Raw genomic sequence first — 23,002 nt, forward strand, 5'->3', positions numbered from 1 at the left:
AGATGGATGGTTAATATTTATTTTTTAGCTGAGAATAAATCCTGAGCGATTTTATAAGACAGAGGTGGTAAGAAGCAGAGAAGAGGAGAGGATAAAAGAGAGGAAGATAACTAGGCAGGAGGAAAAGATCCAGATGGAAGGAGGTACCAAGCAAAACAGGAAGACAGAGACAGAAAGAGAGAAAGAAGAAAAGATGAGAAAGAGAAAGTGAGAAAGAGAAACAGAGAAGGAGAAAGAGATAGTAGTGAGGTACAGACAGGGAGAGAATAAAAAGTGAGATATATTAATTGCAAGAAACTAAGAGAAAAAAAAGGAGGGAAAGAAACAAAGAGAAAGAGGATAGAAGAAGGTGATGAGGAGGGAGTGAGAAGGACGGTGATATAGTTTCGCTGTGTCCCCACCCAAATCTCATCTTGAATTGTAGCTCTCATAATTCCCACCTGTTGTGGGAGGGACCTGGTGGGTGATAAGTATATCATGGGGGCAGTTTCCCCCATAAGGTTCTCATGGGAGAGAATAAGTCTCATGAGATATGATTGTTTTAGAAGAGTTTTCCCCTCTTACTTGGTTCTCATTCTCTTTTGCCTGCCACCATGTAAGACATGCCTTTCGCCTTCCAACATGATTGTGAGGCCTCCCTAGCTACATGGAACTGTGAGTCCATTAAACCTCTTTTTCCTTATAAATTACCCAGTCTCGGGTATGTCTTTATCAGCAGTGTGAAAATGGGCTAATAGAGAAAGAGAGGGAGAGAGAGAGGGAGAGAGAGAGGGAGAGCGGGAGAAAGAAAGAGGGAGGGTGGGGATAGAGAGAGACAGACAGAGAGAGAGACAGAAAGAATACCCAAGAGATGGAATGTACCCACTTTGTCTATTGACTGCTAATTTCAAAGAGAGGGAAGGACTGAAATGGTTGAGCAAATCCATCTAGCTGTAAGTACTTTGTTTCTGTTAAATTTAATGTTGGACCCAAACTGACTATGCCCAAGGAGTTGACAGAGTATGTAATCCAGTCTCTTCATTTTTCAGATGAGGACACTGAGGCCCAGAGATCTCTGCTCAATGTTTCCAGACCGGCCTGTCACTCACCAAAGCAGTGAGCCTTCAGGACACCATTGCCGGGCTCCTCCAGTACAAGGCCTCTGCTGGGACGCAGTGTCAGAGAACTGGCTCTGCACACTTTGTGGAAAGTTGGGCAAGTCTAAATATTTCTCTAAGCCTTGATTTCCCCATCTGACAGGAAGGAAAACATAATCCGTCTCCTATGTTGGTGCACTGGTTGAATGAAGTCACAGTCATTAATTTGGTGAATTGCAAAGCACTATGCAATACTGTATTTTCTTCACCACAACTCACGCTCTGACATCGGCACAGTATTGGTTCTTTCTGGAATGTTACTCTTTATGGAGCTTCTTAGAGTGGACTTTTCAAGGGTTGGGATCAGAGCTAACCATTCTGCTGCCGATTTCATGAAGCATAGCATTTTTATAATATTAGAAAGATGGCTCAAAAAGGTTTCCTTTGTTCAGACTTTTCTTGAACATTTACTATGTGCTGGACTCTTTGCCTGAATATCTCATTTAATCTTTGCAATGCACTTCTAAGTGAAGGCAGCACAATTAGTGTAATTTTATAAGAGCAGAAAACTGTAGTTTAAGATGTTAATTAATTTGTCCAAGGTCCCGACACTGGATGTTACTGGAGTGAGAATTTGAATCCAGGATGCTTAGCCTTTAAGCACCCCATCATACTGTTAGTAGTGATGACACCGCAGAACTTGTCACACACAGAGGACTGAAAGACAGGGACTCCCGGGGGCCAGAAAACATGAGAGCGAAAGAGAGATTATGAAAAACATAGAGATTTGTGAAAATGCTGTTATGTGTTAGATAGAGTGCAGGGTACTTTCCATAAGTCAACTTAGTTATTTCTCAGAGGAATTCCAGGAAGTGGGATTTTACACATGTGGGAATTAGGCTCAGGGAAGTTATTTAATTCACCAAAGGTCACACAGCTGGTATTAGAGACAGAATGTTAAAGTAGGCATTTTTTACTCCAAAATCCACTCAGAAAATATAAAAATAAGCAAATCAAATAAATTGACTATATAAGTTTGAAGGCTTTCAGAAAATATAAATACTTACACCAAGAAATTCTATGTCCTGGTTTCATTCCTAGAAAACCACTTGTAGGGGTACACAGAGGAATCCCCAATGATCCTTAACACAGTCATATGACTGATAGCCCTCATCCCATCCCCCAAAAAAATCTAGTAAGAAGAAAATGCTTAAAAAAACCTCTGATGCATGCATATCATAGAATTCTTTCCAGCAGTCAAAGAGAATGAAGGCAAAAAATGGAAACCTCTCCAAAATATATCGTTCACTGAAAACCAAACTGTGACATACTGCATAGAGTTTGACAGCATTCCACAGAATAAAATTGTATTCTTATGTGCAGACATTAATATATGCAAATGCAGACTGGGCACGGTGGCTCATCCCTGTAATCCCGGCACTTTGGGAGGCCGAAGTGGGTGGACTACTAAAGGTCAGGAGTTTGAGATCAGCCTGGGCAACATGGTGAAACCCCATCTCTTAAAAATAGAAAAATCAACTGGGCATCATGGCACACCCCTGTAGTCCCAGCTACTCAGGAGGCTGAGGCAGGAGAATCACTTGAACCTAGAAGGCGGAGGTTGCAGTGAGCCAAGATCGTACCACTGCACTCCAGCCTGGGCAACAGAGCAAGACTCCGTCACACAAAAACAAAAACACATACAAATGCATATAATAAAAGTCTGGGAGAAATGGAACGTACATCAAACAGATAACAGTTTGGCATTGAGATGCCAAGCCAAAGGAATGATTCCTTATCCGTATTTTCATTTTTTCTTTTTTACAATGAGGATATATTTTTTAATGAGAAGCAATATAGCAAAATGGTTAAGGGCATAACTCCTAGAGCCAGTTCAAATCCCAGCTCTGAAGCTTACCATCACTGTGCCTGCATCATGACTTAACTTATCTATATAGTGGAGATGCCAGGCATGCCAACCTCACGGAGAAGCTGTGAAGATTAAATGAAGAGTTACAGGTAATGCACTCATAAAAGCTCCTGGAGCCAGGCACAGTAGCTCATGCCAGTAATCCCAACACTTTGGGAGGCTGATGAGGGCGGATCCCCTGAGATCGGAAGTTTGAGACCAGTCTGGCCAAGATGGTGAAACCCCATCTCTACTAAAAATACAAAAATTAGCTGGGTATGGTGGCGCACACCTGTAATCTCAGCTACTCTGGAGGCTGAGGCAGGAGAATTGCTTGATCCTGGGAGGTGGAGGTTGCAGTGGGCCGAGATCGTGCTGTTGTACTCCACCCTGGGTGAAGGAGCCAGACTCTGTCTCAAAAAGAAAAATACCTCCTGGCATGGAGTGATGGCTACCTAAACAACCGAGACCAGGAGGCAGGGGATAGGGATGGTACAGGAAATCGGCCAGCACAATTACCACGTGATGGTGGGAGTTCACAAGCAAGAATCCACTTTGCATACCTCTCTGCTGTGCATCCCTGTGGAATACAACACCACTCCTCACAGCATACCCAGATAAAGTACTGGACAGCATCGCCTCTTCCCCTGGTCCCCAAGACAACTGAGGACAGCCTCCTCTGGCAGTGCTGATGTCAGACACCTATCAGGAGGTGATGATGGGAAAACCACACTACAGCCTAGGTGAGTATACCTCCAAATTCATGTCCACCTGGGACGTCAGAGTATGCCCTTATTTAAAATCATGTCTTTGCAGATATAATTATTTAGGGATCTTGAGATAAGTCATCCTGGATTTAGGGTGGGTCCTAACTCCAATGGCTGGAGTCCTTAGAAGAAGAGACATACCGAGGGAAGAAGGTTACCTGCAAATGGAGGCAGAGATTGGAGTGATGCAGCCACAAGCCAAGAGATACCTGGAGGCACCAGAAACTGGAGGAGGCAAGGAATGACCCTCACTTAGAGCCTTCAGAGGGAGCAAGGTCCTGCTGACACCTTGATTTTGGGCTTCTGGCCCCCGGAACTGAGATAATAAAATTCTGTTGTTGCATCCCACCACGCTTGTGGTCATTTGTTATGGCCACTCTAGGAAACTACTTCACTGGGGACACCTGAAGGTGCAGTACCTGAGTTCCTATCACTCCTCCACCTGCATTTCTCTACACGAGGAAGGAGGCAGGGCTTGCTTTGGGAGAGGCAGCTGTCCGGGGTTGGCCCCGGGCACTTTCCATGGGGTGTAAACAGTGTCTTCTAACCTGTGCTAGAGGCTTTCGGTGGCCTGAGTGAGCCCAGTGCCAGGAAAACTCACTTCTCCCTGCAGCAAGAGAACACACAGGGCTGATACATTAACACCATGACCTTTTTAGCACCTGGGTCAGTGGAGATGTGTTTATAATTTTACGGTGGGGAGAAAGGAAGCTGAGCTATTCCAAATCTGCGATGCTTCATGGGCAAGAGCAACTTCCCAGCTCCTAACCCCACGACCTTGTAACAGATAGGTACAACCCTTGCCAAGCTGTTCCCTTCTCAGGACAAGCAGAGGATTAGCACAACATCATGGGTCAGAAAAGATGTTAGGTCTTCAACTGAATGCTGCCACTACTACTCACTAGATGTTAACCTTCGGATGAGCTCTGGCTTCTGCCTGAACTTCAGTGTCCTCCTCTACAAATGGAGAAAATGACTGTCTGGCAGAGTTGAATCAGGAGGAAATGAGATCACATGTTTGAAGTTCCCATGTGAGTTCAGCAAGCAATAACAAGAGGTGGGCCAGGTGTGTGGGGGCTCACACCTGTAATTCCAGCACTTTGGAAGGCCGAGGCAGGTGGATCACTTGAGGTCAGGAGTTTGACACCAGCCTGGAACAACGTGGCAAAACCCTGTCTCTACTAAAAGTGCAAAAATTAGCCAGGCCTGGTAGCGCACATCTGTGGTCCCAGTATTTGGGATGCTGAGGCACAAGAATCACTGGAACCCGGCAGGCGGAGGTTGCAGTGAGCTGAGATCTCGTGACTGCAGTCCAGCCCCGGTGAAACTCTGTCTCAAACAGACAAACAAAAACAAACAAGAGGTGATCCCTAAGGATATAGAACCTGCCAGGGAGTTCCTGCTTCTTCACAGTTCTTCCCCAAGAGGAATTTTCTGACCATGTGCTTCCTGTGGCTTGGCTCGAATAGAAGAAATTCACTTCCTCCACCCTCTAGCTCCATGCATTCATTTATTTTCCTCATTTCAATGGAAGAAGAAACATTAGCCCTTTTGAAACAGTAGTAAAGATTTTAAAGAAAAAAAGAGATCTTTTGAAGTAAAAATATGAACAAAATTGGTACTAGGTTTTGTATAATGGTGGGCAATTAGAAATGGCCTTAATTGTGGAATATTATGAGAACAGTCGTATTTTTTATTTTGTTTACATTGGGACTCAAAGCATGGGCTCTGCAGTAAGATTGATCCCAGACACGCTGCTTAATCTGTCAATGCCTGTTTCCTCAAAGGTGGATGAAAATCATGATAGTCACCGTCATATAGGGTTGTCATGATGTTTAAGTTAGATAAGGAGGCAAAGCATTTAAAACAGTACCTGGCACTTAGGTAAGCTCCCAATAAATGGTACCTGTTGGTTAGAAATACCTCACTTGGGCTGGGTGCGGTAACTCATGCCTGCAATCCCAGCACTTTGGGAGGCTGAGGTGGGAGGATCACCTGAGGCCAGGAGTTCAAGACCAGCCTGGCCAACATGGCGAAACCCCATCTCTCCTAAAAACACACAAATTAACTGGGTGTGGTGGTGCACCCCTGTAATCCCACTACTTGGGAGGCTGTGGCATGAGAATCACTTAAACCTGGGAGATGGAGATTGCACTGAGCTGAGGTAGTACCACTGCACTCCAGCCTGGGCAACAGAGCAAGACTCTGTCTCAAACAAAAACAAAAAAGAAAGAAAGAAAAAAGAAATAAACAAACAATAAAAATAAAAACAAACAATAAAAAAATAAAAAACAAGAATTGCTTTGTGTCCGAAGCAATTCAGGTAGCTCACATTCACTGTAATAGAATAAGGTTTACACATACGGATAAAGCAATTGGAGTTAAGTGAATTCAGAAGTGGAATAGTAGCTCGGCCTTAGGGAAAGTCAGTAAACAGATACTCAGGCCACAGGCTCCACAATTATGAAAAAAGAATCATGCATTAAGCTCTGAATTGTGCGGTAGTCCAAGCAAAAAGAAACCTGTAAGTTATTACAAGAATTGTGTTGTCCACAAGATCAAAGCATGCCTCAAACAGAACAAAGCAATGCTCTTCATTGTACAGAAGTGTGAGGGATGCCACAGGACGACATTCTCCACAAGCTGTCCTATAATAACCATATCAGCAACCTTTTCAAAAATAACTATTTCTTGTAGTACCTTTCAGTGCTAGTTAAGGCATGATGAAAACACAAAGCAGTAAAAGCTAAATTAATTAATATTCCTCTAGCTCAATGAAACTATCACCTGGTCCTTAAATGTGGAAACTAAACAACAGAACTGTCCACTTTGATTGCAAAAAGCAAAACAAATTTGCATATGCACTGATTCAACTTGTATGAATTGTATACACGCGTTGACAATACAAGAATGAAATGCAGGAAAAACTACAGAATTATAGTCAGAAGAAACTTTTTTCTAGCTATTGCAAGTAATACTGTGTTGCTGAAAATTTGTTAAATGTGAAAGAATGTAAAGTCCATCATCCCAATCACCTAGCAGCATCTCTGATAACATTTTGATATATTTTTTAGTCTGTCTTTTTACCTTTTTTTCCATCTCTGAGTTTAAAGAATTATGATCTCACTTTATTTAACTCCCCCCCAACAATTTTTTCTACTTTAAAAAAGGTTTTATAGGTGGCCTTGAAAATCCTTTAACGTTGTTTTAATAGAGCTTACCAGGAAATAATTCCAAGTACCAAAAAAAAAAAAAAAAAAAACAAAAAAAACAAAAACCAAAGAAACAAAAAAAACAGATGTCTATGTTTATTTGAGTTTTTATTAAGGAAAAAACTTCTTAACTCTATGATGTGGAAGCAATTTTTTTTGAGCTTTGTTTGCAGTGTGGGGGTGGATCTCAGAAACCAGGTCATTGTCGATCTGATTTTCTCTGGAGATGATGCTATCCCATTTAGAACAGCTCACTGAATCCTGATGTCTATGGTCGCTTTCGAATTCAGCAGCTGGAAATGAACCATTTGTGTTTGATTCTGTTTGGCTGATAAAATACAGCAAATAAAATCCGCTCAAATGGCATCTTTGAAAAAATTTGCTCTGCTGAGCAACTGAACTTCAGTGAAGATCCTTATACTCTTCTGGTTCACCTTTGCCTTGGGAATGCCAATATCCCAGAACCAGTTTCTTTTGAGGATAGAAATAATGCTGTGATTTCACCAATTCTCAGATCATCAATTAACAGGATATGTACTCTATCATGTATGCACATACGTAATATCTAACTTTAGTTTTCAACTCTCCCCTGAACCATAATCCCACGTTTCCAACTGCTTAGGGTGGCATTTCCAAGTGGGGAAGTAAGCCTAACTTCCATACTTACTAATTCTGCAATGTAGTTACTTAGCTGAATAGCCTATTGGGTAATTAGGTTAACAATGGTGAACTTCAGATTCTTCATCTCTTAAAAGGGATATTAATGGTATCCAGATCGTAGGGGTGTTGTGAGGATTGAGATTAGGCATGTGAAGTGCTCAGGGCTGCAGTTCACTAGTTGTAAGGTCGCATTAAGTGCAAAGATGCCTGCAGATATGATGATGTGTCCCAAAGGCACTTCCAACTTAATATGCCTAAACCTAAACTTACATTTTGCCACATCACTCATCCTGCACCCTCCTCCTGAAATATCCTTCCTCTTCCTTGTCCTGTTTAGTCACTACAGAACTCCATCTCTCAACAGTCAACTAGCTAACCTCCCAAAGACATGGACTACCTACATCTGAATCACTAGAAGCGCTAATAAAACTGGACATTCCTGGCCAGGCGCGGTGGCTCACGCCTGTAGTTCCAGCAATTTGGGAGGCCAAGGCAGGTGGATCACCTGAGATTGGGAGTTTGAGTCCAGCCTGACAAACATGGAGAAACCTGTCTCTACTAAAAAAATACAAAATTGACAGGGCATGGTGGTGCAAGCCTGTAATCCCAGCTACTCGGGAGGGCTGAGGCAGGAGAATCGCTTGAACCCGGAAGGCAAGGGTTGCGGTGAGCCAAGATCGTGCCATTGCACTCCAGCCTGGGCAACGACAGCAAAACTCCATTTCAAAAAATAAAAAAAAGGTACATTCCTAAATCCCACAGGCTTTGCACACCTGTGCTCTAGGATAGGAATTCAGTGCTCATTTGTTTTTCAATGCAAAACTTTCTATGAAGACATTTCAAACATGTGCAGGGAGATGGGACTGCACTGTTCCTTTGTTTTTACAGACAAGTCACTGAGGACAACTGAAGCCCTTTTAGAAAAATATTTATTGGTCAAAACACAATACTCCCTAATATTTTTTTAAATGTGCATCAAAAGACACTATCAGTGTAAAGCTAGAACATAAAAAGGTAACCCATAGAATAGGAAAAAATATTTGCAAATTGTATATCTGATAAGGGATTGATATCCAGAATATATACAGAACTCCTAAAACCTAACAACAACAACAACAAAAAAGAAAACCCAAACAACCCAAATGTAAATGACGAAAAGACATGCTTATCCACTTCTCAAAAGAAGAAATACAATTGGCCAATAAGTAGGTAAAAAGTGCTCAATACCACTAATCATTACGGAAATGCAAATCAAAACTGCAATGAGATACCACCTCATACCCAGTAGGATGGCTACTACTAGAAAAACAGAAAACAAGTATTGGTGAGGATGTGGAGAAATTGGAACCCTTGTGCCCTGCTGGTGGGAATGCAAATGGGACTGTGGAAAACAGTATGGTTGTTTCTCAATAATTAAAAATAGAATTGACATATGATCCAATTATTTCACTTCTGCATATATGCCCAAAAAAAACCAAAGTCTCAAAAATATATTCACACATCTATGTTCACAGAAGCATGATTCAAAATAGTCAAACTGCTGAGACAACTCAAGTGTCCACTGAAAGATGAATGTGGTACCTGAATACAATGGAATAAATATTCCTTAAAAAAGAATAAAATTCTGACACATGCTAAAACATGGATAAATGTTATGCTAAGTGAAATAAGCTAGTCACAAAAAGACAAATACTGTATGATTCCACTTAGATGAGGTATTTAGAGTAGTCAAAATCATAAAGATGAAATGTAGAATGATGGTTGCCTGGGGCTGGGGAAAAGGGGGATGAGGAGTTTTTGTTTAGTGGGTAGAGAGTTGCAGTTTTACAAAAGAGCTTTGGAGACAGATGGTGGTAATGGTTGTACCACATGATGAATGCATTTAATACCACTGAACCATACACTTAAAAATGTGAAGATGGCAAATTTTATGCCATGTATATTTTATCACAATAAGGAAAAAAGACAATCCTGTCTTCCAATTCTTCTAACGTATAAAAAGAAACCAGCAGAGACCTGCCTGTTTTTCAACACTGTAGTGCTGAGAATGAAATCACACAGGGGACTGGGGACCCTGAGAGCTGAAAACTGAGGCTTCTATTCTAAGGAAATTGGGACTTTTCCATAAATGTATACACCCGGAATTGTACATGAAAATCAATTAAAATAAAAACAAACTATCCCACTGTGTCTTGAAATATTAGGCTCTTTGGAGCTCTAGGGACGTTGTTTAATTTAAATCTGGCATAAGTGCGACGCTTGCAGTTTTGCCCCCATGCCAAAACGGCTTGGAGGACATCAGCTTCTGATGACTGAGCATTTGTAAATCTAAATCTGTCTCCACTCATTTCAGCTTCAGCTCCCTCTTCTAGGGCGGACGTTCTTAAAATTTGATTAGGGCATATCGGAGTCACCTGAAGAGCTTGTTAAACCACGCAGATCTTCAGACCCCTCCTTACAGAGATTCTGATTCAACTGGCTCAGTGGGGCTCAGCAATCTACATTTTTATTAGTACCTATTCTGATTCAGACTCAGGCTACCTTGAGAAGCATTCGTCTAGAAACCTGGGGTCACTGACGCTCATCCACCTTTGGTTCACCGGAGTCCCACAAGGCGCAACAGATCTGTGCCTGAAAAATCCCATCTCTGTTGATGTTTACACGTCAAACCCTCTTTTCTGATTTGTCTGATAATTTATCTCCATTTGCTATGAATTTCAATAAACAGTAAAACTTAGCTTTCAAGTTTTTCTCTGCCCATGCCTTTCTTCAAAAAATTATGGATTCCAAAGACAAGCATTTGGTCTGTCTACTCTGTATATGCCTATCCCAATAAAACATGTTTCTTAAACTCCTTTAAAGTAGTTCTCAGCTCTGTTGCACAATGAATAGTGTGTTGGACTTCTAAAACAGTAGTTCTCAAATATTTATGTGTCTCAAAATCACGTGGTGTGGCGTGGTCAGGGGAATGATGCTTATTATAATGAAGATTCACAGGCTCCATAGCTAGAAAGCCTTGTGCTGGGCCCAGGAATCTGCATTTTGACAGGTAATCATGTGATTCAGGTACAGCTGGTCCATTGGCCAGGCTTGGAGGCACCCAATTTGGGGGCATGATTCTAAATCCTTTCTGCAAAACTGACAGTTGTTTGTATGTGTGGTTTCTCTGAGTTTTCTTAAGTGTTTGACACAAATAAAAGAATCTCAGAACTAGTTCAGAGATCAAAGAATTCAACCGTTTCACTTCTTAGATGGGGAAACTAGAAAGTGACTTGGAGAGGTGACATGACTCGTCCCAGGACACAGCTAGCTAATGCTCGAGCCCAGACTCAAACCCAGCTGGGACTGTCATTTGACCATAATCCAAAGCCCGTCTGGTGTTCAAGACTCTCCCAGAAAATTACAACCCATAATTTCACTGACCCTGGTGTGCATGCACGTGGCTTTGCTAGGCAGCAGATGTTACTGAAACGTGTGGGTGGAGTAGTGAGACCCAGCAGCTGAGCCACGTGCTCTGGATGTTCTAAGTCAAGGCCTGCTGGATTCTAGGGTGTTGGGGGAATGTTCTAAAGCTGAGCAATTCAGGAGCAGATGAGGTTACCTTCCTCAACCTTCCAGAGGGATGGAATCTTCTACAGATGCTGGATGTGGTGAAGGACGAGAATGACTTTTTTTTTTAAAGGCTCGGTGGTAGGTACATGAAGATTTCATTGTATTATTATTATTCCTTAAACAGCAATATATTTCATAATGAACAATTTAAAAAGGAAACAAGAGATGTGAAGAGGAAGGAAAAGGCCTATGAGTGTGGTGACGTGGACACTTGAAAGACCGCAGTCTCGTGGTGGGATGTTGAGGAGACACAACCAACACAAAGTTGATCAGATCTTGGTGTAGTTCTGTGGTGGTAATTCTCATATTTTGGTTTTCATAATCATCTGAGGAGTTGAAGTCGTGTCTCATACCGTCCACCAAGAAAAATTCCAAATATTAACAAACGCAACCAAAATAGAAAACACAAGATAATTATCTTGTAATACCAGAATGATGAAAGACTTTTGAATTACGTCTCAAAATTCAAAAGCCATAAGAAAATGGTTGATGTATTTCACTACAAAAAAGATAAAATCTGCATGGAAAAAAAAAAGGATCATGAGCAAGTTCAAAAGAAATAGGGAAATATTTGTAACCACATCACAAAAGGCTCATCTGTCCAATATGTAAATGAATAAGAAAGAGACCAACAAACCAAGAGAAATATTAATAAAAGTAAAAAAGGAATTGCTGATGGCTCTTAAGTATATAAATATGGCCAAAATTTACTGAAAATAAGTGCAAATTTATATCTCAACACACTTTTTACCTATTAGCAAAATTTTGAAAGATTAATTACACATTGTATTGGCAAAACTTTGGAGAAATAAGCTCTCTCATACACTGATGGGTAAGTACAAATTTCTTTTGGAGGGAGATTTGGCGATATCTGTTAAAATTGCAACTATGACCCACTCTTTCAAGAAATTTATTCTACATTGAATGTGACGCAATCCAAAGATATTCACTGCAGCTTTGTTTGCAACAGTAAAAGACTGGAAACAACCTAAATGTCCAACAGTAGAGGCCTGACCAAATAAAATATGGTATATTTGCATAATGAAAGATTATGACTCTATAAAAATAACTTTATGGCTCTTTATGCATTAATATAGAAAGATTCAGAAGAACATATTGGAAGGATACACAGAGCAAATGTGGTTACCATGGAAGGGTACTAGAGGAGGAATAGTGTGGAGGGAAAACTTTTCACTGTTTTTCTTTTTCTGTACCTTTTTATTTTTGAAGTATATAAATATCTTATCTATTCAAAATTTAATTTAGCCCGGGTATAGTGACTCACTCCTGTAATCCCAGCACTTTGAGAGGCTGAGGCAGGAGAATGGCTTGAGCCTTCTGAATTTGAAATCAACCTGGGTAACACGGCAAAACCTCCTCTCTACACAAAACACAACAATTAGCCAGGTGTGGTGGGACACGCCTATAGTCCCAGCTACTCAGGAGGCTGAGGAGGGATGATCACTTGAGCCCAGGGAAGTCCAGGCTGCAGTAAGCTATGATTACACTGCTGTACTCCAACCTGGGTGTCAGAGTGAGACCCTGTCTGAAACAAACAAACAAACAAAAAAACCAAATACTTAAATAATCAAGGAGCCTGTTAAACATGTATGTGGTTTCCCCAAATATTAACTCTAATGAAATTAAATCTCCAGGAATGAGAACTGCTATGCTCTCATCCCTAAGGCTATATTGAATTATTTCTTTAAAAATGACTTGTGGCTGGGTGCAGTGGCTCAGGCCTGTAATCCCAGCACTTTGGAAGGCTGAAGCAGGAGGATCACCTGAGCTCAGATGTTCAAAATGTGCCTGGTCAACATGGTGAGACCCCGTCTCTACAAAAACACAAAAATTAGCTGAGCGTGTTGGTGTGCGCCTGTAATCCCAGCTACTCAGGAGGCTGAGGCAGGAGAATTGCTTGAACCTGGGAGGCGGACGTTGCAGTGGGGCCAGACTGCGCCATTGCACTCCAGCATGAGCAACAAGAGTGAAACTCCATCTCCAAAAAAAAAATAATAATAAAAAATAAAAAATAAAAAAAAATACTTGTACTCCTTCAGCTCTAGTTTCTGAGTTTAAAGTAACAATGCAAAGCATCCCCCACATAGGAGATTGAGTATAGAGTGAATCTGCCATCTGCCCAAGTTTTCTAAGATGGATGTTACAATTATTATATGGCTTCCAGAAAACAATTTGTACAATTTATGGTCACGAATGGTTTCCATTTCTCTCTCTCTTTTTTTTTTTTTTGCTATTATATTTTTAAAAAGATTGAAAAAGAAAGAAAACAACCCATTTTGTACTCTGGTTAATAAATGGAGGGAGAGAAAGTCAGCTAGGCATCAACCATTGTCTCCAACCATTATCATCTGCATTTGCGCTCATGGTCTGTCCAAAACGACAGTATATGTTGATTAAAAGACCTCAATGGAAACAAACAAACAAAAATCCCAACCCCATGGCTAAACTGTAAAGTCATCAACAATGGATCTTTTCCGGTATCTATGAAAGTGGAAGACACAAATATTCTATGGCTCAGCAGTTGCAGTCTTTGGTGTATACCAAGAGAAATTCACTCACTCATTAATGAAAGAAGCATTATTCATAGTAGCCCCAAAACAGGACATTACCCAAATGTCCATCAAGATTAGGAGAGAGACATCCATGTGTGGTGTGTTTCAACAATGAGAATGAAAGCACTGAAATTACATGCAACAATCTTGCAAACACAATGTTGAGCCAAAGAAGACAAAAAAGAAAAGAGTGTGGCTTTATTTCTATGTTAAAATAGCAGGCACCAAGAATCTACAGCTTTAGAAGTGCAGGAGGCGGGTGGAAGATATTGACTGAAAGAGGGTGTGGGGTGGGGTTCCAGGGATTGATGACCTGGATGATCGGTTTGTACAAAGCCATAATGCAGCATATTTAATATTTGTGAATTTTCTGCATTTTTGTTATACTTCAAAAGTTTAAAGAAATCATTCCAAGCCAGAATGAGCACTGGGGGAATGAGTTTTTCAGAAATCATAGACTCGGTTTCTAAATAAATGCTCTCCCAGCCCCTGCTGAGATGCCAAAGAGATTCCAAAGGCACAGACTGAAAGAACAGAATGCTCACAGCCAAAATGACCAGGATTTCTATGCAGAAATCCGAGCTTTGATGCTTTAGAGGGGCCTCTGTCTCCCCCTACCAGACACAAAGCCAGCAGCAAGGCCTTCACAATGGGCTTGCAGAATAGCTGAAGAGGAGGTTATTTATTAAGCCACAAGGAGAATACACCTGCAGTCACGTGTCCATGCAGGAATCTGACAACTGAAATGCCCCATGTGAGCTAATTTTCTGGATAATCAAAATTCCCTCATTAAACAACTCTGTCATTGAAAATAAAATCATTTTTATTGAATTTAATCCTTTCTAAAATTGATTTCATGCATTTCCGACTTTTTGGAAGAGTCTACGGAATAGAATTTAACCTTTACAATAAATAACAACACTCACATTTAGGTACTGTCTATTTGCCATCCAAAATGCTTTCCATCAGATTTTCTCTCTTAAGTCCTATTTTATTCCCATCTTAGGTATGAGGCTATGAAGTATGAGAAACTCTCTCTCCGAAGTCTAAACTCCTAACCCCTGTGCTATCTTTTCTTTACAGCTTCAGCTATGGAGTCTGTGTTACACTCCACAATGCCAACAGACAGACAGGAATGCTAGCTGTAACGTGAATGATTTGAGTTCTCATTGCTTTTCTCCCATCTTTTCTTTCTCTTTCATCAATATTATACAATTAGTTTTTTCATAAAGCTCCTACGAGCAAGCTACTCCTCACCACTCCCAGAAAACCTCCTACCTAAAATCAGATAAAAATCTTTGTTTTCACTACTTTAAACTCTCAGCCTTCTTGGATCTTTCTATTTGGTTAAAATCTCCTATGGAGTTGGACAAACTTCTTTATCAGTCTAAGAAACCCCTCTGCTTCTGTGCATTTCAAAGCATCCTGGATTTGCTTTTTCTTAACCCAGCTCAGAAGGAAAGCTGGGATGCTCATTAGATTAACAAAAACAGCCCTCAACTGGGGCCCATCTGGACCACAGTCACTCTCCAGAAATACAACAATGGGAGCAGATAAGAACTGAGGCATGCCAAGAGTCAATTTCTCTAAGGTTTATCACCCGCAGACCTGTGGAGAAAAGGAAACTGCCATCCTTACCCCGTTTTCAGGCTGACCAAGGCATCCTCTACTCCCTTCTGATTAAATTTGGTCATGTACTGATGCATGTAGGGATAGTTATTCCGAATGTTTCTCTCCGTGCTTCCATTAGGCACTGTCCCAAATCGAAAAGGTGGGGAATAGTCATGAGGTCTCTGAAACTGGAGAGGGAACGAGAAAGGAAGAGAGAGAGCAGGAAAAGAAGGGAGGAGGGGGAGGAGAGAACAAATGAGAAATCAGTGATCATTTCGTCTGGTGTTAGGAGTTAAACACACGCATTAGAGCAGGATGACAATAAAATGTTACTTTTTGGTCTTTCTTTCTACTTAATCACATCTTCAGTCAGTCTGTGAGCTCCAGGAGGGGGGACCCAGCATCTCTTTTCTTCTGTACTATTGCTCAGGTCCTAGCACAGGGCCTGGCTGGGTGCTCCGTAGATACTTGTTGAGTTGAAATTTTCAGTGCCATTATAGAGACTAGCACAGTGTTAGGCACACAGTCAGTGCTTAGAAATGCTGAATGAGCTGAACTTAAGGTACTACCTTAGTCCAGTCCATTTATCCACTTCATGATGAAATTTTCTGTGATTTCCACCAATCACTCCCTTCTCTAAACTCCATTAATAATTACCTTCACCTCACCCAGAAAATGACTATATATTACCACTCATTCATTCTCCACTCACTCAGTCATTCATTCACTCCTGCAGACACTATTTATCTAGTGCCTAACATTCCCCAGGCATAACTGCCAGTGCATGGCAGGTTCCATGAATACTTGTTGAGCCAGAGTCCCTGTTGATCTACAGCTTTCAGGGATGCCCAGCACTCGGCTCTCAAGCCCCCCATAAAGGCCTGTAGACCACGCATCACCAGTCTTCCCCGATGGACTGGATGATTCTGTCTGTCTACCACTTCAGTGTTTCAGGTGACTCAATGAGAGTCGAAGTCAAGAAAACTGGATCTGAGTTCCAGAAATACAGCTAAACACTAGAGATGGCACCGGGCTGTGGTTATAAGTGGGAGCTCGAACTGGCTGGTTGGAAAATCAGGTTCTATCACATACAAGCTACAGAACCCTAGATAACACATTCACTTCATGCTGCCTCCCTTTATTTTCCATCTGTAGAGTGGGGGGCCACCAGGAAGATCTCAACATACGTTTGTCAAGTAACTGTAATAGTGCCTGGACTACAGGAAGCATTCAAAAATAAATTTATGATTACATTTTATTATCATCATTAAGAGTGAAAAAGGAACCTGAACCTCACTTTTCTATGAAATATTGAATTCTGGAACTAGAAAGTAATAACAACAATGACTAACACTTTTCGAGAACCTCGTCGGGTCCAGCACTATGCCAAGAACTTTACAAACATCAGGTCATTTAATCCTTACAAAACCATGCCAGGTAGTTAATCCTAGAGGCTCCTTCTTGCAGATGAGAAAACTGAGGCTCAGAGAGGTTGTGTGACCTATTTAAGATTATGTAACTACCAAGCAGTGGCCTACAATTCAAACCTGGATGCGTCTGACCGCAGGCGGAGGTCTTAACTCTATCGTTCCTCAGAGACCATTGCTAGTGACTCTCTCCTCATCTAGACATAAAGATTTAAAGACCCCAGGAGGGGAAGAACACCCAGAAAATCAGTGTCAGAACCAGGACCACAATGCAGCAGTCTCTCTAAGTTCCAGACCAGTGTGTCTTCCATGGAACCAAGAACCGCCAGGGTAAGCATCCAGATTTACCCAAGAGTCAGACCAGCTAGAAACATTATTCTTTTTTCCAGACTCACACTTCATTTCACCGTTAATTAAAATTTCCAGTTGAAAATCGTTTTCCCTAAATTAGGCATGCTGCTACCTAATAAGCAGTCATAACTGGATTTGGGAGAAGTGGCCATTCATTGGACAAATGAGATTCTCCTGCCAGGGCGTGCCTTGCCCTGGGAGTATGTGCGTCCATGTGTGCATGTGTGTGTAGGTGAACAGCAAAATGCTTTTTGCAGTCACTCTGCCAAACAGTGCCTTAACTCATCACCAAAAGCTTAAAAGGCCAAGTCTAGGCTCATCCTCATGGCAGCCACCTGCTTGGGAGGAGAGAGGGAATAGTGCTGTTCATAAATCTCATTGTAGCAGCCATTCCCAATCTCCAGAGACATCCGGAGATGGCCTATTTGACTAAATGCCTTCCACTTCACTCCCCATCTGTTGCAGAGGAGCTGCATAGGTCTTTGAAAATTCACTTTCTTCCCTGCCTCTGGGTTGCGCAGTAACAAAGACAGATATTCAGTCTCTGTGATGGTTTCCGCGCTTCTCTGGCCTGGATAGTACCATCACCCACACAAAATTCAGCCTGACACCAAGCTCCAGAAATCTTTTCCACTAGACTAAAGACTGTCAAACTTTTTAAAGCATGACTCACAATACGTTTCCCATCACCACTCCATACACACGCGCAAAATTTCACAGCACTCATTCTTTCTGTGATATACTCTGAGGTTATCCATTATGTTCTATTTTTATAAAAATGTCTGCAATCCTTAGACTAATTTCATGGCTCACTAAAGAGTCATGACCTACAGCATGAAAAACAGTGAGGGGGCAAGGATGGCTCAACTCTTAAGTCCCAGGGTCAACATCCAGGACACACTCCATGCTTCCTATGAGAATGATTCCTAGCAAGACTTTCTCCCAGAGAGTTCCACGTGCAAGCATAAAGAAACCAATATGGGCTTTAGCAAAGGAAGAGGTAGGACAGAGGTCTCCATTGTCAGCAAGACCACAGAACAATGTAATCACAATATCCGGGGTCAAGAGGAACTCCCCTGTCTTCTCTGCAGGGTTCCCTTGCTGTGTAGGTTAACTGGTTTCACCTGGCTTTGGACTTAGAGGAGACAAGTTCAGGTTCTCATCTGCTGCTTAGAAACTGCACCATTTGGAGCAACCATTTAAGCTCCTGAGCCTCAATTTCTCTATCTGTAAATTGGAGATTGCTTTTGCAACGAATCTTAAAGTGCTTGAAAGAACACCTGGCATCCTCTAATGCTTGGGATAGATCACCTGTTGTTACCCACACATCATTTCAGCCAAACAATGAAGCCAGGCTCCTTACAGTTTGAAGAACAGAGGATTATTTTCTAATTTTTTTTTCCATCCAATATGGAAGCATGTCTGAAGGTCATCCGAGTGACTAAAACATGGCAAGCATTTGATGATGGAGGAGGTAGAGAGGCAACACTTGGAGATAAAATTTCCAGAAAAATGCAGCAATTAACCAAGACATTTTTTCTCTTTTTTATGAACCAAAAGCTACACATTTATTAAAAATATCTATCTGTCTTCTGTGCCTGTAAATAAGGGACATCTGGCAACTGGAGCCCCTATTTCTAGTACAGTCTTCTGTTGGTGAAGTCCCACGTGCTTCTTGATGTGAGCAGCAAGCAGGTGTGTCCTTGAGCAGAGAGAGGATGAGCTGGGAGGAGGCCTGGCTGCCTGGACTGGGGCCACTCAGCAGCAGCAGCACAGTGCCCAGAGACAGCACGGCTCCTTGAGAACACATTCCTCGGCTCATCCACTGAGAGAAGTTCCCTCAATTCCCTCCATTGGTTGTCACAAAAGACCAACTCAGTGCAGTAACATTTCAGGCCCCAGAAGCCAAGAATGGTTCGAGTCAGGCGATGATGAAGATGATGGAAGGAGTAGGAGGAGAAGGGAGACAAAGAGAAAGGAGAGGGGGAGGAATGAGAGGGGGGAGTGGAAAGGAGGAGGGTAGAAGAAGGAAATAACACATTACAGGATCATCTACCGTGTGCCAGGCATGGTGTGAGGATTATTTCTAATCCTCCTATCAACCTTGCCAGAAAGGAGATAATGTCTTCTCTTTTACAGGAAATTAAGCCTAGGGGGATATTGACATACAGAAGACCAATCATATGGCAAGGCCAGGATTTGAACCCAGGTCCATTTGACCCCAAACATGATCTTGCTCTTTCCACAACATAAATCTGCCTCCCAGAGATGGATTTCCTCTATCAGAGTGATTCCCAACATTTTGGAAAGCATCCCTATCAACATTGCAATTTTCTCTTAATAATTCCTAGGGAAGCATCTTACCCATGAATTCACCTATTTATAATTTAAGTCCCAGCTCATCTGAGCACACCATGGGCTCCAATATGATTCTTCACGGCAAGGACTAATGGCTTAAAAGCATTGTAAACCCGAGTTGTTACACAGGTATTCATGATAAACAAAAAACAAAAACAAAACCAACCACAGTGTACAATAAATTGATTCAATATAGATTTTTTATTTTGCAGACTTTCTTGGTGTATCTTCTATTAATCTTCTGGGAGCATTTAGCTTATTTACTCCAGGAATTTTGCTGTTTATCTCATCGTATCAAACATTTAATTAAAAGAGCTATCAGCTTGCCTCTAATGCTTTGAGCATGGAAAACTGAGCTGTGTCTCTTGACGATATGGTATCTGTTACCGGGTGTTTCCAAGTCAGTGAAGGTCAGTCAAATTATTAGTGGTTTTAATTAGTTTTCCCACAAGTGGTCATGTTATTTAGACCCAAAACTATGTAGTAAAGATTTTCCCCACCTTGCCTTTGAAAATAGCAACAAAAAGCAAAATATGCTGCCAATCATTTTCTTGAAAAATCCTCTCTTCCAGGACATGGCTTCCCGCTGCTTCCACCATACCTCCAATCACTTCTAGGAATTGCACTTTTGATCCCATAAGGCGACGGAGTTGCATAATAGCACTTTGCATCTGCAGAGGGATTCATGTGCTACAAGGCACATTTACATATGTGGCTTTCTTTCATCCTCACTGCAATTGTGACTCCCAAATGTATAGAGCAGACAAAGCAGGCACCGTGAGGCAACATGGCTTTAAAAGCATTATATGGCTGGCGAGTGGCAGAGAGGAAACAGGCAGAGAGGAAACGCAACTTTTCTGACTCTAAACGCAGTGCGTTATCTGCTGCCTCTGAGATACCACCCGCTTTAAGCGAGGATCTTACAGTAACTGACCCCAAGTGAAGGATTTGGGGGTGAGCATGATTTACTAGTGAAGGGTTCCAGGAGAAGTCAGCAGGGGAGCAGGATAAAGTTAGGAAAGACTGGAGAACGGGGAGAAACCAAAGGTCTGATTTAAGGTCAAGTCTCCATCTCCGTCCAGTCCTGCAGGGAGCTCCAGAGAGTGATTCGTACCTTAAAGTTTCTCCTGCTTCAAAGTGAGGGAGCAGCTGGGCCTTTGTATTCTCACACCGATTAGTCTTTGGTTACAGGTGACCACAAAGACTGAGAGAACTTAAATTGCCAGGCATTTACCATTCCAGTGCCCCAAGGCAAAAGCCCGCTGAGGATCCCTGAAGTGAGGCTTTGTCAGCAAAGCATGGAAAGGTGGGGCTGGGCACACAGGGCTGCAAAAGGGATCCTGGGAGATCCAGGTGGGGTATACACAGTGTCCAGTATACCATGTGTGTATTCATTCACCCAGCAAGAATGTCCTGAGCACCTCTAAGTGCAAAACAACTCTATCAAACTACATTCCTGAGGTTCTCTTCCCCTAGACAATTTTAGTCTCATCAGCTTTATCTTCTTTATAACTTATTTCTGCCCCAAATTTCCAAATTTGTTTCTTCCCTGATGTTTACTTGTGTACTGTTTATTTTTTCCTACTAGAATTTACGTTTCTTGGGAACCTGAGCTCATTCTGCCAAGTTTATTACAGTAGCCAGGAAAGACTTCCCTGAGGAGGTAATGTCTTCCCTGAGGCCTGAAATTCCAGGAGGAGCCAACCATGAGAAGACTGGGGAAGAACATTCTAGGCAGAGGGCATAAGAGGCACAAGGACACTGAGCTGAAAATCAACTTAGTGACAGGGATGGAACAAGAGGAAGGAAATGTGGGCACAGGTGAGATAACACAGGCTTTTGTGTGCCATGGTAAGTAGAGTGACCCTTACTCAAGCCTCAATCGGAAACCATCAGAGAGAGGCGAGCCACTCCCATGCCTTTGTGGAAATGATTCCATCTTTAACCCCAACCCCTCATCAGCTCTCTTGACAAGATTCTTTCAATCACAGTGTGTACCATGGATAAGCTGTAAAAGCTTTCCATGGATTGATTTTTCTATTCAGCAGTTTGTTGATGAATGCCAAAAGGATATATGTAGACTTATGTCAACCAGATATGTTAGTGAGGTTTTATAATGAGAGACAAATTATCCCCCCACACACGGAACAGAAAATCTTCGCGGTGCTGCAATCTCAACACTTGCTGAGCTTAGCAAGCCAGGATGTTTCCCGAACTAAAGCCTCAATAGGAGGATGCACCCAGTTTACCTCTTTTCTTCCTCAATGTGCATTTCTGAATAGCTACTAAAACCCTGCAGCCCTTGTTCCATTTCATTTCAGTGGAGAATGAGAGAGCAGGTGTTTTTACTCCTGTCTTACTGCTGTGGGAAGTACAGCCCCACGAGGGAAGATTAGCGATATATCTGAGGAGAAGGAACCAGTGGGAAATTAAAAATAAAACAAAAAAAACCTCTCTGCTCCTTTTGTGTGCCTTGACGACATTTCAGGTGAGTCGGAAGCGCTGACGCTGAGACTGATTTGGCTGTATGGAAAAGAGGAGCTGTCAGACAACTTTATCTCTGGGTAGGGCTTAGAGATGACTTTTTTTCATGTCATAGATGAGGTACCCACAGCCTACAGTGCTCCTTCACCCCAATTTCTTCTCATCCAGGCAAATGGGCCTTCCTCAACATTACACTTTTGAAAGGATGAGTTTCAACCTAAGGACTTGAGTCACAGGCCATTCACGAGCATCAGAAAGATCACATAAATAAGAAACATGACCACTCGGGGAAGCCATGCTTCCAAATTAGATCTGGAATCTTTTAGCTCTAGGAAAGCTAAGCTTAAGGTTGTGTTTCAAAAACTATAAGAAAGATGCCAATTTGAGTTAAAGGGAAAAAAACCTTCTGGTTTTTGTGCATTAGAGTTGATGGATCTCAATGAGAGGCACCCGAATCTCTTCCTCCTGAAAGGAGAGCAGTTAAGACCAACCCTCAGATAGAGATGAAAGCAAAGTGACCTTACCTTTTTGTCACTGAGGCCAGTCACTTGGTCCACAAATTCCTCCTGGATCATGAAAGCAGCCAGATTGGCTGTGTAGCTGGCCAGGAATATAACAGCAAAGAAGGCCCATACGGATACCATGATCTTGCTGGTGGTCCCTTTAGGATTCTGCACAGGCACGGAGTTATTGAACACCAGGCCCCAAAGAAGCCATATAGCTTTTCCAATTGTAAAAGAAGGCCCATGGGGTGCTGCAGATGACAAAAAGGACATTCTCAGCATTTTCTGAAAAAAAAAAACGTCTATTTGTATGTGTATGAGAACCATGCAGCAGCCACCAGCAACACTGAAGATTGCCAGAAGATGGAATTATATCATAGCTGTGTCCTGTGATTGCCCTAGAACCACAATAACTTATTTTTTCTTTAAAAATTAGCATTCTTCTCACATTTCTATCCA

General features: G+C 41.9%; 1 protein-coding gene and 1 long non-coding RNA gene across 6 annotated transcripts in view; one reads left to right on the forward strand and one right to left on the reverse strand.

Annotated features, from left to right (window-relative positions):
* Window positions 1-1,149, forward strand: part of LOC105467785 (uncharacterized) — a 74,032-nt gene extending 72,883 nt beyond the window's left edge. For both annotated transcript variants that reach the window (XR_011616304.1, XR_003014991.2), the window contains one exon: window positions 1,029-1,149. This is a non-coding gene — a long non-coding RNA (uncharacterized lncRNA). The remainder of the gene's footprint in view (window positions 1-1,028) is intronic.
* LOC105467787 (glutamate ionotropic receptor NMDA type subunit 2A) overlaps window positions 1-23,002 on the reverse strand; it is a 444,595-nt gene that overhangs the window by 66,553 nt on the left and 355,040 nt on the right. For all 4 annotated transcript variants that reach the window (XM_071084110.1, XM_011717503.3, XM_011717504.3 and 1 more), the window contains 2 exons: window positions 22,565-22,794; window positions 15,448-15,608 (listed from right to left, as the gene is read on the reverse strand). In XM_071084110.1, coding sequence (XP_070940211.1) covers window positions 15,448-15,608; window positions 22,565-22,794 — 391 coding nt within the window. The remainder of the gene's footprint in view (window positions 1-15,447; window positions 15,609-22,564; window positions 22,795-23,002) is intronic.

Source organism: Macaca nemestrina, chromosome 18 (assembly GCF_043159975.1).
Source record: "Macaca nemestrina isolate mMacNem1 chromosome 18, mMacNem.hap1, whole genome shotgun sequence".
NCBI lineage: Eukaryota > Metazoa > Chordata > Mammalia > Primates > Cercopithecidae > Macaca > Macaca nemestrina.